The 17893-nt window shown below is 40.1% G+C and overlaps 1 protein-coding gene across 12 annotated transcripts in view; it reads right to left on the reverse strand.

Moving 5' to 3' along the window:
* The window catches only part of ERC1 (ELKS/RAB6-interacting/CAST family member 1), a 268320-nt gene that overhangs the window by 166270 nt on the left and 84157 nt on the right, over positions 1 to 17893 (reverse strand). For all 12 annotated transcript variants that reach the window (XM_027540950.1, XM_027540947.1, XM_027540951.1 and 9 more), the window contains one exon: positions 12848 to 13015. In XM_027540950.1, coding sequence (XP_027396751.1) covers positions 12848 to 13015 — 168 coding nt within the window. The remainder of the gene's footprint in view (positions 1 to 12847; positions 13016 to 17893) is intronic.

Genomic DNA, 17893 nt, shown 5'->3' on the forward strand with positions numbered 1-17893 from the left:
CTTCATTTAATCGAAACAAGTAGTGCTGGATTCTCTACTATGCCAGGTGTGGGTGACACAAAGAGAAGTGAACAGACCCATTTCCATTAGAAGGTGGGAAGAGGACTCTCTGAAGCTGAACCCAGGACATGGACATGGGTAGACAGACGGGAGCGACGAGGGACTTTTAAGCAAAGAAATGGTCTGGTCAAGTTCTCTGTTTCAGACTGATTAGTTCTGATGGCTGTGGAGAAGATATCTAAGGCGACTTATGTAGAGACATGACAACAATTAGAGGAGACCGTGTCAATGCAGGTAACAGAGCTTGGAAACTAAATGAGCTAAGAGAGATGGAAAAGACGGGATGAGCTTGTGAACGTGTGGAAACAGCATGTTATCAGTAAGGAGACAAGTGTAGGTACAGTGAAAAAACAGTAAGAAAAGATAAGGAGGAACTCAGATGTTCTTGATAAGCTAAAGGAAAATAATAAATAAGGCCACTCCTAAAACTCATAAACGTCATTCTTTTGTTCAGCATATATTTGCGCTCTTGCTACAGGACAGGCACTTTTCCAGGTGTTGAGAATTAATTAAAACAGACAACCCCGTCCTCAAAGAGCTTATATCCTATCTACATGGTAGACAGTCGATGAATAAATAAAATGAATACAGTACTCAGGACAGCGGGTAAGCCCTATAGAGAAAAATGAAGCAGGAGAATACAATAGTCCTGTGTTCTTGAACTACCTGGTTTATCTCACACAGCTTTCAAAAAGCAACATGTCTTACCCCCATGAACAAGATGACCATAGTCTACACTCCTCCATACATGAACATATTACATTTGCACACATACACACTGCATTCTTTTGTCTATCTACACTTTTATCACATTTATCTCCATTAGTCCATCTATCTGTACATTATAACGCTAATCTCCAATCATCATCATTCATTTTATATACATCTCCACAAGTAGACTGAATCCACCTTCTCTACATTGTAATGCTAATCTCCAACCACAGTCATTCATTTCATGCACATCTCCACAAGTAGACTGAATCCGACTTCTCCACCCCAGTTTTGTACCTTCGTATCTGGCACACGTCATGTCCATGATAAATCTGGCTCATTAATCAGTAAATAATGTATAATCTTTGACTTTTATAAACTGTATTTAGGCATACACATAAACTTTTGCCAAGAAAGGAACTACAAAAGAACCCTAGATCCAACCTTAAAATAATTTCCTACATCAACTTAATACTGTATTATAAGCTCTTTAAGGGTCTGCTTCATTCCAAAGGGGGAAGAAAAGCAAAGGCCCCTTTCTAGAGTCAATGAAAATTTCATAGCAGAAGAAATAAGCTAAGCAAAAAAGATTTGGTGAATTAGGTGAACTTATCAATAGGAGACCATGAATACTGTAAAGCTTGGATTTTTACTCTTTAACAAGGAAATAATCCTACAGGTCAACCATTGAAACTGGTTCCAACCTTTTCAATGCCAATAAAGTCTAAAGCTTACTGTCTGAGAACAGAATATCACGTATGAAGAAGTATTAGTTCCCTTTAGTTTAATCAGACCCTCCTACTGGAATCTCATACGGATCAATATTTAGGTAAACCCACAACCTCTAAAGAGTTTTGCCACTTAAAAATCTAGCACACCATAAACACACAGAATGCAATGCCCTAGTGTTTACATGTTTAACCAGCTGTGCACCTAATTCTAGTTGCTAACATATAAATCCTACTCAAATAAAAAGATACAATCAGGTCGATTAGATTTTCTCACCAAGAAAGCTAACGTATAAACCCTAATCAAATAAAAAGATACGATCATGGTGTCGATTAGACTTTCTTACCAAGAAAGAGCACTACAACAGCTTTTCTTACAAAATGAAATTTCCCAAAACCAACCAAGTTTTATGTATCACAAAACAAGAGGTCTCTTTTATGAGCCTGTCTAATATACAAACAGCCCTTACATGCGTAATAAGGATAAGTACCCTTCGTTCTCCTCCGTTATCAACATCTAAGAAATTAAAACATTAACTGTTAACAACTTCACTTGTATAATTTATATGTAGTCCAACTATTAAAGGAATCCATTTATTCTCTGCTGGTAAAAACAAAAAAACAAACAAAAAAAAAACCTTTCCTGATATACTCGGGTATAGAAGCTGCTAAACTAGGTAAAATCCCCTTTAACAAGTTCCCCCTAAGCTGCTTTCTTATTCAATCACTCAGCTGTCTAAACAGATTGTTGAGTTGGAGGGAAGGAAAAGGATGGCTATTCTTGGACTCCTATTTACTTCTAAAGAGCAGAAATAAACATTCCATAGTGACAGGAACCGACAAAATGAAAAAAGGGCAGTGGTCACTAAAACTGCCTTCTTTGGGCAAGTTGCCATCAGTGAGGAAGACTTGAAACAGACTTGAAACAGATGCAGATATGTGCAAACTAGCTGCACAGGCATTAAACAAACTCCCTCCTGTGCGGGAGGAGGGTGTATACAAAACATTTTTAGTTATCCAGCATCGGGATGGACAATAGTTAATCCTACTAAGAACTCCTCTTATATATCATTGCTTTGTTTGTTGTTATTTAGTTGCTAAGTCCTGTCTGACTCTTTGTGACCCCATGGACTGTACATAGCCTGCCAGGCTCCCCAGTTCAGGGAACTCTGTAGGCAAGAATACTGGAGTGGGCAGCCATGCCCTTCTCTAGGGGATCTTCTTGACCCAGGGATCGAACCCAGGTCTCAAGCACTGCAGGCAGATTCTTTACTGTCTTAGCACCAGGGAAGCTGTGGACCTGATGATTAATGGAGAGGTCCAATTAGGTAATACAAACAGCCTAATAGCATAGGAAAGAACAATGAAGAATTCAAGACGGAAATATTTTTAAAATAATTATTTAGAGAAAAAAGACATTTTCCTTAAAATGATCCCTCTAATTAGAGTATATCCCTGGTAACTGGGCTGGAAAGAAAAGAGAAATAATATACCTATTACACTACATAGAGCCTTTCTTTTCCTTATACAATTTTTATTTTACAAAGAGAGAGGAAAATTGATGGAGGAAGAAGACTGATGTCGAATGCAGGCCGCACGTAAATCCATCGATCTGCACAGCAGCTCCATATTGGCACAGATTTCTTAACATCTTTTGTTTTGGTTTTTATCAGCATTTCCAGTTGTCAGAAACTATCATGTTTCAACATGGGTGATTTATTCCTACTCGAGTGGAACTGATTACTCTGCCAGGCCCTAATCACTGAGCGAAGGTAGAGGAGACTTTCTATAGGTTGTAGTACTAAGGACAAGAAATCCCCCAATACTTCTCGCAGCCACCTACCTACTCTGAGCATCATTTGAAGGAAAAGAATTTTTCAATGATGCCTCCACACTTATTCTACGCAGTCATCAGTGTCAAATTTATTGTGTGAAGTAGGTTCAGGAATCTTAGGCTCTTCCTTTCTTTTTTTAATCATGTATCTACTTGGTGCTCTTCTCAGACATTAATTATCAGCATATCCTGGGTTTATTCTAATTATCCTTCTGTACCTGTATTTACTAGGTTTCCATGGTAGCTCAGTGGTAAAGAATCCCCCTGCCAATGCAGGAGACGCAGTTTCAATCCCTGGGTTGGGAAGATCTCCTGCAGTAGGAAATGGTAACCTACTCCAATATTCCTGCCTGGAGAATTCCATGGACAGAGGAGCCTGGTGGGCTACAGTTCATGGAGTTGTGAAGAGTCAGACACAACTGAGCAACTGAGCACATGAACACAGGAACCCTTGTATCCCAACTTGTTTGTTTCACAAATTCTGGGTATTTTGAAGCAAGAGTTCAATGATGACCTTAAGGTATGTCTCACATTCCAGTCCACACAAATGAGCCATGGGCATTTTTACATGAAGAGCACCAACTGCTTTCATAAGAAAAGTTAAAAACCATTAATCGGTGGCATTCTATTCAAATACCCACAATACTGCCTACAGTGAATAGTCACTTCACTTAGAACCGCCTGCTTAGCTGCTGTGTCAGAGTCTGGTCTGGCTGGGATGCTGGGAGGACAGAACGACAGGAATCACAGGTCCTCACTATACGCAACCGAAACCCAAGAACCTCATCAAATTTAGGGAATTTTTCTTGGTCAACTTGAATGATTTTTCTAAGCTGAAAAACTCCTGTAGGAAAAGAAAAAGCGTTAGGAGATAAAAGTAAGGAGGTCTAGCAATCACAGGAAGATGAAACAGATAAAGAACAAAATACTTGTCTGATGCTAGAAGCTATTTTCTGGTGAGGGTACAGATCGGTGTGGCAGAGAGAAGGAAGGGTACAGACAGTGATTTCATCAAAGTCTGATTTCATATTAACTTCTTCAGGCGGTTAATTATTTCAGCTTCTCAACTAGAGTTGACAGGCACCTAGGCATCTATCCAAATAGGGATTCCCACAGGTGAGAAGGCAATGCGAGTTAATTCATGTCAAATGAGAAGCAGTTTTAAGCAGAATATTAACTGTGCTTTGAAACTTTGATCAAGCGTTGTTGTTGTTGTTTTCAAATCCTTTATCCCTTTCCAGATACCTATCTATGTCTTTATACGCTGACTAGTTCCTCCTACGAGGTCTCCTGAGAGACTACTAAGAATAACCTTTGTCCCGAAAGGGACCTGACCCTTTCATATTGACTTGTCAGTTACCATTTTTCAAGTTTAAAATGTATATTCAGTCAAAACAGAATTCAGGACACTGCAAACTAGAGCCTGCAAGAATCTGAGGATATTAATATGGCACACGATCAACCAAAAAAGGACACATTCCATAAATCCTCAAATTATTTACTAAGCTGCTCAAAAGTCCAAAGAAATGATGTTTTAATAAGGGTCAAGATTACTTCTATGTTGTACAAAGCATTACAGCATAAGCCTCTGAATGGTTCTTATTTACATTATGCCTTAGCCACTGAAAATACAGAATTTATCCAAAGGCCACGTTCTCTCAGGTCTGCCCTTAGTGCCTCCACAATAACGCCGGTACAACAGGGCTCCACATTTCCCCAGGTGAAAAATACAAAGCTCTTTAAAAACATATCCACACTTATCCCAGGAATGCAAGACTGATTCAACATACAAAAATCAATCAACAGAACAGTCAGACATGACTGAGCACACACATAGATGCTGCTGACAAAAACGAAGTTAAATCAGACTTTGCAAGTTCAACCATCTACCCTCCTCAAAGTTTTACTTGAAAAGGTGAGGGGGGGAAAAAGTTACATAAGCAAAGTAAATCCACATGGAGCACACTCCCCAGGAGAAATACCACCGTCAATCAGACTTCATTGACTATGTATTGTTTTTTCAATAAAATACTGTAAGAATTTAGCTATATATATTTTCCACTGAGGAAAAAAAATTAACATTTTAAAAAAATAAGTAAAAGAAAGAAAAGGGAAATCCTAATGCCTAAGTATATTAAGCTTTCAACTTAAATGCAATTAGGGCCTGACCTTGTCCTCTTCTAACCTAGCTAATAGCTTGTGACTTTAAAACAATATTTAGAAAACACTGCAAGTAATTCTTATTAAAAATCATTCTTGCTGTTTAGTCACTGAGTCGTGTCCAACTCTTTTGTGACCCCATGGACTGTAGCCCCTGCAGGCTCCTGTGTCCATGGAATTTCCCAGCCAAGAATACAGGAGTGGGTTGCCATTTCCTTCTCCAGGGGATCTTTCCAACCCAGGGATGGGACCCACATCTCCTGCATTGGCAGGTGGATTCTTCACCACTGAGCCACCAGGCAAGCCCTTGTTAAAGACAAGGCAGCACAATTTTTAAAATATTAATTTTCCCAGAATAAATTAGTAAATGTTGTTTTCAATGATAAAACATATCTTTCCATTTTATGATATGGAAAAACTGAAGAAACTAACATAGTCTTAAGACTCCACAGAAAACAAAGTATATAAAGAACGTGTTCTTCCTGACTTCCTACCGAAAACAAAGTAACAGGAGACTTAAAGAACCAATCTAGAACCAAGAAAGGGGAAACCTTCTAATTCTATGCATCAGTAGCTTTCTGCTACTGTTAGATCTGAACACTAAATACTGACACTCAGGACACTGGAGATGCAGGCCAGGCAAAAGAAACAGACGTTACAGAGCAGAGACAGCAGAGATGATAATACCTGCATCAGCAAATTAAACTCCAAGCTCCATTACCATTTATAAATCCATCAAGCAAGGGGCGGTACAATTTTAACACACATTCTGAATGCAGCTCAGATTCAAATGCTCAGTTACATTTTCCAGGTCAGTGGTTTATTATAAAAATAAGAGATCTACTGTAACACAAAACTACTTTAAACCATCGGGGAGAGCCCTGAAAAGGAGGGGCCGATGCTAATCCCGTTGTACAGCACGCCTGGCCATCTGCTATTGTCTCATCTCACTCTCGGAGCACAAGGCTATCACCATGCATACAAATACATTCATTGCCTAGAAAGCTAGAGATGGTGGGCGGGCAGGGATGGCCCAGTTTACTTCAGTCACTCAGTCGTGTCCAACTCTTTGTGACTCCATGGACTGCAGCATGTCAGGCTTCCCTGTCAATCACCAATTCCCAGAGCTTGCTCAAACTCATGTCCATTGAGTTAGTGATGCCATCCAACCATCTCATCCTCTGTTGTCCCCTTCTCCTCCTGCCTTCATCTTTCCCAGCATCAGGGTCTTTTCAAATGAGTCGGTTCTTTGCATCAGGTGGTCAAAGTATTGGAGTTTCAGCTTCAGCATCAGTCCTTCCAATGAATATTCAGGACTGATTTCCTTTAGGATGGACTGGCTGGATCTCCTTGCAGTCCAAGGGACTTTCAAGAGTCTTCTCCAACACCACAGTTCAAAAGCATCAATTCTTCGGCACTCAGTTTTCTTTATAGTCCAACTCTCACATTCATACATGACTACTGGAAAAACCATAGCTTTGACTAGTTGGACCTTTGTTGGCAAAGTAATGTCTCTGCTTTTTAATATGCTCTCTAGGTTGGTCACAGCTTTTCTTCCAAGGAGCAAGCATCTTTTAATTTCATGGCTGCAGTCACCATTTGCAGTGATTCATTCTGGAGCCTGAGAATTTAAAATCTCTCACTGTTTCCATTGTTTCCCCATCTATTTGCCATGAAGAGATGGGATCGGATGCCATGATCTTAGTTTTCTGAATGTTGAGTTTTAAGCCAACTTTTTCACTCTCTTCTTTCACTTTCATCAAGAGGCTCTTTAGTTCTTTGCTTTCTGCCGTAAGGGTGGTATCATCTGCCTATCTGATGTTATTGATATTTCTCTCAGCAATCTTGATTCCAGCTTGTGCTTCATCCAGCCTGGCATTTCACATGATGTACTCTGCATAGAAGTTAAATAAGCAGAGTGACAATATACAGCCTTGACATACTCCTTTCCCAATTTGGAACCAGTCCATTGTTCCACGGCCAATTCTAACTTGCTTCCTGACCTGCATACAGATTTCTCGGAGGCAGGTAAGGTAGACTGGTATTCCCATCTCTTACAGAATTTTCCAGTTTGTTGTGATCCACACAGTCAAAGGCTTTGGCATAGTAAAGAAAGCAGAAGCAGATGCCTTTTCTGGAACTCTTGCTTTTTCGATGATCCAGTGGATATTGGCAATTTGATGTCTGGTTCCTCTGCCTTTTCTAAATCCAGCTTGAACATCTGGAAGTTCTTGGTCCACATACTGTTGAAGCCTGGCTTGGAGAATTTTGAGCATTACTTTGCTGTCGTTGAGATGAGTGCAACTGTGTGGTAGTTTGAACATTCTTTGGCATTGCCTTTCTTTGGGACTGGAATGAAAACTGACCTTTTCCAGTCCTGCGGCCGCTGTTGAGTTTTCCAAATTTGCTGGCATATTGAGTGCGGTGCTTTAACAGCATCATCTTTTAGGATCTGAAATAGCTCAACTGGAATTCCATCACCTCCACTAGCTTTGTTTGTAGTGATGCTTCCTAAGGCCCACTTGACTTCGAATTCCAGGATGTCTGGCTTTAGGTGAGTGATCACACCACTGTGAATATCTGGGTCATGAAGATCTTTTTTGTATAGTTCTTCTGTGTATTCCTGGAGAATATACTGGAGAAGGGAATGGCAAACCACTTCAGTACTCCTGCCTTGAGAACCCAATGAACAGGGATGGTCCAGACAGAGCCCAAACTGGTCCAGAATGTGGGATAATCCAACCATTACCACAGCTGCTACTATTCTCAAAAAACAAAGTTTAATGCATATTTAATAGGCCAAAGTAATACATTATTTCCTGATATTCTCCTTAAATATTAAAATAGTTAAATATTACTTAAATAAATGGTTGTAAGTAATATCTGTGAAAAGATGATCAGAGAATGCAGATGCCAAGAAGATGAAAGGAGAGTTACCATCTCCCTCTTCCTTATGGAGTAAGTGTCTAAATCAAGAAGCCAAGCAGGTTAAGTGTTGTGTAGAATTAAGACATGTCTTCAGGAATATCTCAAGTTCCATGGGTTGGCTTAAAAGCTCAATTTGTTTTTTCCTTAAGATGCTATGGAAAAACCAAAATAAACTTTTTGGCCAATCCAATACCTAAAAGGTTATGCTTAATATCCCACTGCAGATCAATTTCTAAAGTTTCTAATGGAAAATCTTCAGGACCAGGGGAAAGAAAAGTTGAATTCTACTTACTAGTTTCCTAAATAAAGTAACAGGATAACAAAGATGAATGCATTCACTGAAAAGCTTCTCATGATATAAGAAGTGGGAATAACTTTCCCAGAGACTCTTAACAGAGTTCATAAGGAGGCGGGTAGAAAAAAGAATTCAGAGCTAGAGATCTGCCATGAATTTTTAAGAATCCGTATTATAAACGTATGAAGAATGGAGGTTCCATTCTGGGACACAACCCTCTTGGCAAGGACACGACCCACCTTTTTCACTCACAGCGCTCCCTCAGCCTGGGACACCTCACCCCTCCCCCATCTGCCAAGCAAACTTCATGCATCTTCAAGACTCGGCCGCTGTGACTTTTCTCAGACTCCTCTCGCGCAAGGTCGAATCTGAAATGCTCTGCTTTGTGCCCACGTGTGCCATTCGTGTAGCAGCCTCTTTAGCTCTGAGAGTCTGAGAGCAGGAGCCACGTCTTGTCTGTGTGTTCACTAGCACAGCACCAGGCACACAGCAGAAGGTGCTACGTTGTCAGCATGAGGGAAGACGGCGGAGGATGCCTGGGACGACCAGAAGCCCAACAGAACACAGTGACTGTGTGACTACAGATGTCCTCAGGAAGCAGAGGAGCCAAGGAGACTCCCGTGTCCACAAATACTCCCTGCCCTAAAACGAATGGTCCTGTTCCACCGTGCGACTATGCCACAACTCACCCACTCAGTTCTGTCAGTGACCATCTGCACAGTGTTTCCTCAGTTTTATATCTTTCCTCAATCCAAACAAGGTTACTATGAGCATTCCTATATATACCTTGGAGTTCATCTAAAGTATATGTACAAGGCACTTTACATTTAATAAGTGCTTTCCAAAATACCTGTATCTAATTTAAAAGCCCAACAGCACTGCATGAAAAAGAAATCCAGTTGCCATATTTACCAATACCTGATACTGTCAGACTTCTTAATTTTTGCCAATATAGCTTAAAATGGAAAGTATAAAATGATTTCTTAATCTTTTACTTTACATTCCCCTGATGACAGTGGGGATAATGGGTAAATCGCTGTTCATATTTACTTGCCACGTGTATTTCCTCTTACATCTATTTGCTTAATACACACTTAAGTTGCACAAAAACACATTATCCTGGCCTAAGGTATGGGTGCATGCATAAACACCAAAGCAAGTATTTATTTCTGGGAGATAACAGAGGGGAATACTATCAAGAAAAGGTATGCCAAAGAACTTGGACTGTATTTGAAATTTTACTTCCCAAGTCGAATAACTACAATTACTTATTATGTTATTCTCTATGTTTTTTGTATCTCTCAAATAACTAAATTATGAAACATAAAAAGATAATATAAATGCATGGTCAACAAGCATGCACTTATGACCACTCTGGGAAAGGCGTTCAAAGGATTTCTTGGGGAACCAAGAATTAAATGAAATGTAAACCTTGGAAACAAGGCAGGCTATGGTGCAACAGCTAGAGGTAAACGTTAAATTCACTGAAACGCAGAAATGAAGGCTACACAATGTGAATTACCATGACAGAAAAGACAGTTCTTTCCCCTCAACAAGAAGCACAATGTAAATATGAAAAGTACCGTAGACACAGCTAAAGACAACAAAGTTTACCAGCAAAAATCAGGAAGGGTGATTATAAATACACTAAGTATTTTTCACAGAAAGTAGTCAACAGACATTGCTTCACTTTAAAATGTGTTAAATTCAGACATAAAAATTAAATACATTGCTAAAAGTAATACGGAGATTAGGAAAACTAGACACAAGTTATATTTTCCCTACTCCATGAAACTGCTGTAATCAAGGTTACAAAGGACCTTTGCAGTATTAAACCCAATGGCAAATTCTTAGTTTTCATCTTATTTAACTCATCAGCAGTACTTGACAAGGCTAATCATCACCCCCTTGAAACTTCCTTAACTTGATTTCTAAGACATCACGTTCCAGTGAAAAGTCATAAACCTATTCTTTGAAGAGAGAGATTTGACAAAATGATGCTCAAGTTCATGTGGAGAAAGAAACAAGTGAGAAAAGTCAGAAATTGCTACAAAAAAAGGAAAAGAATAAAGCAGAACAACCTTACTGAACACTAAATGCATGATTAAAGTGCAATAATTAATAAAACTTGCTACTGGGACAGATAGAGAGGCAGATACATGGAACAGGCCAGAAATAGGCCCAGATTTACAGGACAATTTATCTGTGGCATCTCACGTCAGAAGAAAAAAGGTAGATTATTTAACAAACATTATAATGACAGCCGTCTGGCTACATATAAGAACAAAAGCTGAATCATTACAGCCAAAACATAAATTTCACAAAATAATGTTTAGATGTAAAGAAAAAAGAAACTTTAAACAAACCAGAAGAAAGCGTGTGTGAGTTACTTAATAATCTTGGCGGGCATAAGGGCTCTTTGAGCATGACCAAAAATTCAGAGGACTCAGAGGAAAGGACTACTAAGTCTGAAGTATAAATTCTAAGACAAACACCACCAAGGAAACAAAGAAGAAAAGGACAAACAAAACATATTTTGCAAAGCATGAAGAAAAGAGGCCAGTTCAACATGGGAAAGAAATTAATCCATGTGATAGAAAATGTAAAAATGAAAGGAACATGTAGGTTCCCAAAGAAAACTATGAAATGCACTCAGATTTAAACAAATATTAATCAGGAAGGTAGACATTTTTAATTATCTACAAGGTCAGTGGAAATTTTTAGAGGTTTGGCAACAATCGTCTGATGAAGCTGTGAAGAAAGCCATCTGAATATAAAAAAGCCACAGGCTTTGTAAAAAACTGGGCATCTGTTGTTTTTTTTTTGGATTCATACAATATCATTCTTGAATGAGGTGATTTATGTCGCTGTTATGCTGTTATGATAAATATGTAAATAAGGAGGGAAAACCCTATAAATATCTACTGACACAGCTGTAGGACATTAGTTAATCATGGTGTAAGACACTGAAGGCCATGCAGACATTAAAAACAATGAGATAAAGCTACATATAAAATGACATTAACATGTTTACTTTTAAACAAATAAATAAGTATGATCCCAGCTGTCTTTTTTAAAAAAAGGTGTGTGACACAAACAGGCCCACATATATACCCAGATATTTAATAAAAGAGTATACAATAATTACCAGCAAGTTACATCTAAAGAGCTTCACTGACAGGGCCAAAGAATGAGAAAAAATAATTTCATTTCTGATGTTTTTGTACTTCTTGAATTTTTTTTACCTTGAACATATATTACTTTCATAATTTAAAACTAGAAAAAACGTAGAAGAAATTAGCATCCACTAACAACGTATCATAGGCAACTATTTAGAGTGATCTAACTTTTATGTTTACTCGAAAGCAGATGAAAACCAAACTAATGTAACAGAGGACAAATACTAAACACAGTCCTCTGTGCACAAAGGAAAAGCTGAACTTGAGGTTTAATAAGGTGAGTTATCTTCCCTGGCTATCGTTAGAGGTTAAAAATGAGCTGGGACAACGTCAAATACTTCTCATCCATCCCCTCAATGGAGAGGAGCAATCAACAGCAGTGCCTACTCCAACTGTCACCTCAAGGGCAGCCTTAATGAAGCTACATGTGGGAGGGGCAGATGGTCAACAGTACTTTCCTGACTGATTATAGAGTGTTAGCCTCTTCCCAGTAGTGATTAAGGTAAAAAAGGAAAGAAAGTCTTCTTTTCCTTGAGATATGCACATTACATGTCAGTACAGTAGCACGGGTCTCTATTCAAAACTGTAGTCCTCTTAACCCCGAGGATGCAGCAGCAAGCACCCGGCCCACGCACTACACTAACATGTCAGCACAGTTGCCGTATGAGACAGAAGACCAGGAGAGGCGGAGCGATGCCAGAATAATCGCTCGGGCAATTTACAAGGCACTGTGCACAAACAGTAACATGGGGAATGTGCCTGAAGATACCAGACAGTGTTTACTTGGAAACTTTAAGAACCGAATGTGCAGAGCAGTTTTAACAACCTACCTCCTTCAACAACAGTTTTCAACTCCTTCCTGCAGAAGTATCAACAGAGGAATGAGAGGCAGACTTTGACAGCATGTGGGTACAAGGCAGAGGGCCCTGGGTTCAGAACACGTGCACCTCACCTTCTTCTGAAGAACATTGACCTTCCGCTCCTTCACGTCCAGCATGTCCTTGAGGTCGTGGATCTCCCCGGCCTGCGTCCCCTTCTCTTCAGCCATGTCCTGGATTTGCTTTGTCTTCTTATTCAGCATGGTTTCCTTCTCTTCCAAACGCAACCGCAGAGCGTCCACCTACGAGTGTTGAGATTTTTACAAGTGATTAACTGAAAAGAAGGACTTCCCAGGTGGCTCAGCGGTGAAGAACCTGCCTGCCAATGCAGGAGACTCCAACTCGATCCCTGGGCTGGGGAGATCCCCAAGAAGGGCATGGCAAGCCACCCCAGTATTCTTGCCTGGAGAATCCCCATAGACAGTGAACCCTGGCGGGCTACAGTTCATGGGGGTTGCAAACAGTTGGACATGACTTAATGACTAAACAATAACAACTGAAAAGAATGGAATGTAATTCCTTCCCAATAGATGTGCACTGTTGCCCAAGTAATATTTTTATAGCAAGCTTACATTAGAATTCAAATAACGGGGCTTCCCTGATAGCTCAGTTGGTAAAGATCTGCCTGCAATGCAGGAGATCCTGGTTCAATTCCTGGGTTGAGAAGATCCACTGGAGAAGGGAAAAAGCTATCCACTCCAGTATTCTGGCCTGGAGAACCAATCCATGGGGGTCGCAAAGAGCCGGACAGGACTGAGCAACTTTCACTTTCTGGAGAAGGGAAGGGGTACATACCACTCTGAATGTAATCATGACTACTTAGAATTAAACTCTAAAATTTTGTGAGTTCTTCCATAATGAAATAAAAATTTTACATCAGTTAAATTACGATGGTATCAAGATAAATAGATCCAAATAAACGGGACAAGATAGAGAATTGTTAAAAATGGGCCGAGCTTTGCTACTTCTATAAAAGCAGGTATGATCTATCATGTTTCTCAAATTTTACATGCATTAGAATCCTTCAGAAGATTTGAACAGAATGCCAGGACAAGCCATCAGAGTTTCTAATCCAGCAAGGTTGGGGCTCAAGAATCAGTATTTCTAACAAGTTCCCAAGTGATACCACACTGCTTTAGAAAATTTAAAATTAGAGAGAAAACTGTAACTGCCACCAAACTTGACACTTGCTGAATCAAATACTACAATCCACCTGCAGCTGACAATATTATCACACACTCAGAGATCTGTGAGGCCAAGCAAGTCTACCACCAGCTCCTCTGACTAGACAGCCCAAGTTTGCTGTCCAAGTACCAGCACATCCGGAAATAACAGCATTATAACTATAGTATCAGTAATATATCAAAACTATATCATATCAAAACACTAAGGAGGGAGGTTCAAGATGGAAGGGACATATGTTTACCTATGGCTGATTCATGCTGATGTATGGCAGAAAACCAACCCCAGATTGTAAAGCAACTGTCCTTCAATTAAAAATAAATTAAATAAATAACTGCTACTGCTAAGTCACTTCAGTCGTGTCCGACTCGGCGCAACCCCATAGACGGCAGCCCACCAGGCCTCCCCATCCCTGGGATTCTCCAGGCAAGAACACTGGAGTGGGTTGCCATTTCCTTCTCCAATGCATGCAAGTGAAAAGTGAAAGTGAAGTCGCTCAGTCGTGTCCGACTCTTAGCGACCCCGTGGACTGCAGCCCACCAGGCTCCTCCATCCATGGGATTTTCCAGGCAAGAGTACTGGAGTGGGGTGCCATTGCCTTCTCCGAAATAAATAACTAGTGTTAGCAAAAAAAAAAAAAAAAAAAAGAGCATAAAGAAGGCTGAACATCCAAGAATTGATGTTTTCCAATTGTGGTGCTACAGAAGACTCTTGAGAGTCCCTTGGACAGCAAGATCAAACCAGTCAATCCTAAGGGAAATCAACCCTGAATACTCATTGGAAGGACTGATGCTGAAGCTGAAGCTCCAATACTTTGGCCACCTGATATGAACAGCCAACTCACTGGAGAAGATTCTGATGCTAGAAAAGATGCTGGGCAAGACTGAAGGCAAAAGGAGAAGAGGGTGGCAGAGGATGAGATGGTTGGATGACACCACCGATTCAATGGACACAAACCTGGGTGAACTCCGGGAGATAGTGAGGGACAGGGAGGCCTGGTGTGCTGCAGTTCATGGGGTCACTAAGAGTCAGACATGATTTAGCAACTGAACAACAAAGCAAAAACCTCTCCCCCCCAAAACTAACATTATATAAAAATAATATGGTCTCTGAGTACCAATACTGTGTGTGTAGTAGCATTTACTGCTCAATAGATACTGAGGAAAATTTCCTAGGAAACTAGTCTCATTTGAAACTGCTATAGATAAGCCATCATGTACTTACAAATAATCTTAAACTATGCTAGAGAGGAAAAACGTATAAATGAAAAGATTTCACTCTGCTCATCTCTATTTTAACCACTTCAATGCCACCAGGGTCGCCAAGCCAAATATTGGGGAGCCATCTTTTCAGGTCTCATAATTCTTCACCACAAGCTCCACTGTCCCCTCAATAAACACTCCCTTATCTGTAACTTTCCTCTGGTTTAATAAATGATGCATGGCAAGCTTTCTTATATTCTGCAAAGACTCACCTAAGAACTGTCAAACTCTGAAAATCTTATTTCTGAAACTCAGCTCTTTCTTTTATGCCTGCTAAGCCTATTCTTTGTTCATAGCATAACCTCTGACCCATCACCCTTTTTGTTATCCACCTCCCTTGTAGTTTTATTTCTCTCCCAACCTGAGCAATCATTTCAAATACAGCCTCACATCATTTTGTTTTGTTTTGTTTTTTTGCCGTCATGTTTATTGCACAAACCTTTACTTCTAAATTAACCAGTTTTCTTCATTCTACCCTCACACTTCTGAACCTTCTTGCATGTGGTCAGGTATGTGCTTGCCAACCACACATAGAGTATTATCGAAAGCCCTCAGAATTCTGAGGACAGTAACTGTGAGACCTCAGAGAGCTGCTGCTTTGCGGAAAGCACCTAGATGCCCTGCTGCGTTTTTGCATCAGACCCCTGACTCTGCTAAGTGACCTGGAGGCGGGCCTGTGCTAACCACTCACTAAAGCCTGCGTGCTGTTCTGATGGAATGTCAGGTATGAGATCCACAGGAACTGGTGACCGAAAAAGGTAATGAGTGAAAAACTCTTGTTATAGATACACAAACTTTTGGTGTTACTGCAGTGGGAAATGCCGGCTTTGATATTCAAAAGAGTTTATATCCCAAAGATTAGGCACAAACTACCCACGCCCACATACACCCTAATCACTAAATGGTCTTTTCAAGTCAAGTCACCTGTGTACACTTTTTATTGGTCTGCTTTTTCATGCAACGCAGAATTTAAATGTGCTAGTCTGCAGATCTAAGATAAAAAATACCACAAAAACCACTTTGCTACTACTAGATTAATCGCTCTGAATTCTACACTGATCTTTTGGTTTGAACTAAATTCATAGTGTAATTTTGCGTGAGGTCCATATTTCACAAACCACACACACACACAAAAAGCATATTCAGGGAAACCCCTCAGAGATTAGCAGGATACACAGTCATCACCCTAACACCATTCTTGGCAGGGGGAATAATGCCTTGTTTATTCATGTCCGCTGGGCTGGAGGAACAGCATCTCTCCAGCTTGCCAAGCATCAAGGTCTGTGGCAAGCAGGTTATGCCAACTTCAACATAAGTAGGAGGCTTTTCCTCTGCAGGATTTTCCCTACCAATGGACGTGAACAGAAAAATGGCTACCCTGCTGTTCTTGTCTTTTACTTCATCAGTATCAACCCATCTTAGCCTTCTTCTGTTTTATATCAATAAATAGATTTACCTAAGAGCACAGTAGTATTTGCATGGAAACAATGGTGTATTTCCTGTAATTCCTCTCTTGGAGTTACAGGACTCACTCTGCTTCCAACTCTCTGACCACGCCTTTTCAATGTTCTTCACTGGTGCGTGATAAGTCACTTCAGTGGTGTCTGACTCTTTGCAACCCCATGGACTGTAGTCCACCAGGCTCCTCTGCTCATGGGATTCTCCAGGCAAGAGTACTGAAGTGGGTTGCCATGCGCTTCTCCAGGGGATCTTCCCAACCCAGGGATTGAACACAGGTCTCCTACGTTAAGCCAGGTCCTACATTAACAGGTGAGTTCTTTACCACTAGCGCCACCTGGGACGGCTGTTCTTCACTGGACCCTCTGTCATTTCCCTCTATGTCTCACTCCCTACAACTTCCTCTGGAGAAACCACTTCATTCTTGAGGCTTTAGCCACCATCCCCCTAACAACAGCGCCCACATATTTATTCCTGGTCCCAACCAGTTTTAAAAACCTGAGATTCTAACAAAAGTTTCTGCTTAAATCAGATATACCACTGAATATTCTGTTTAGAATGTTTTTTTTTTTTTTTTTTTAAGAATCTTTGCTTTTAAAGGACCTTTAAAAGTGGCCAAACATTAATGCAGATTAAATCTGAGTGATGTCTATTATGTTATTTTCTGCATTTTTCCTGTATTTGACAGTATTTTGTAAGGTTTTTAAAAATTAAATAAACTACTTCTAATTATAAGACTGCAAAAAAAGCAAAGCCCACACTAAGTGACCTGCCCAAGATCACAGCATAACCTCCCGTCACCACTTCTCCCACTGTCTCCGCCTAGAAAGAAGGATGAACGAAGGGCACTGGGCCAGGAGACCAACACGGCACACAAGCAGACCTTTTAAGAAGGCTGTTCCAACAAACTCAGTGAGTTCGTTTGACACCCCATCCCAATGAAAAGCTGAAGAGCTCAGAGAAACTTCAAGAAGACCACAGGCAGAGATGTGTCATTCCAGTTTATTTGTACAAGGGTAGGAGGGGGTGCAAATGTATGGTCTAAAAAAAACCAATGGCAATACTTTAACCCAGTGATAATTTAATATTAATCTCCAAATTCAAATGAGCACATCATAATTAAAAAACTATTCTAGCCACATTTAACGTCTATTTCAACCTTAAGAAGTTGGCATTATTATTAATTTCATGGACCGATGAAAAAATGGAAGAGGAAAG

This window comes from Bos indicus x Bos taurus, chromosome 5, assembly GCF_003369695.1.
Source record: "Bos indicus x Bos taurus breed Angus x Brahman F1 hybrid chromosome 5, Bos_hybrid_MaternalHap_v2.0, whole genome shotgun sequence".
Taxonomy (NCBI): domain Eukaryota; kingdom Metazoa; phylum Chordata; class Mammalia; order Artiodactyla; family Bovidae; genus Bos; species Bos indicus x Bos taurus.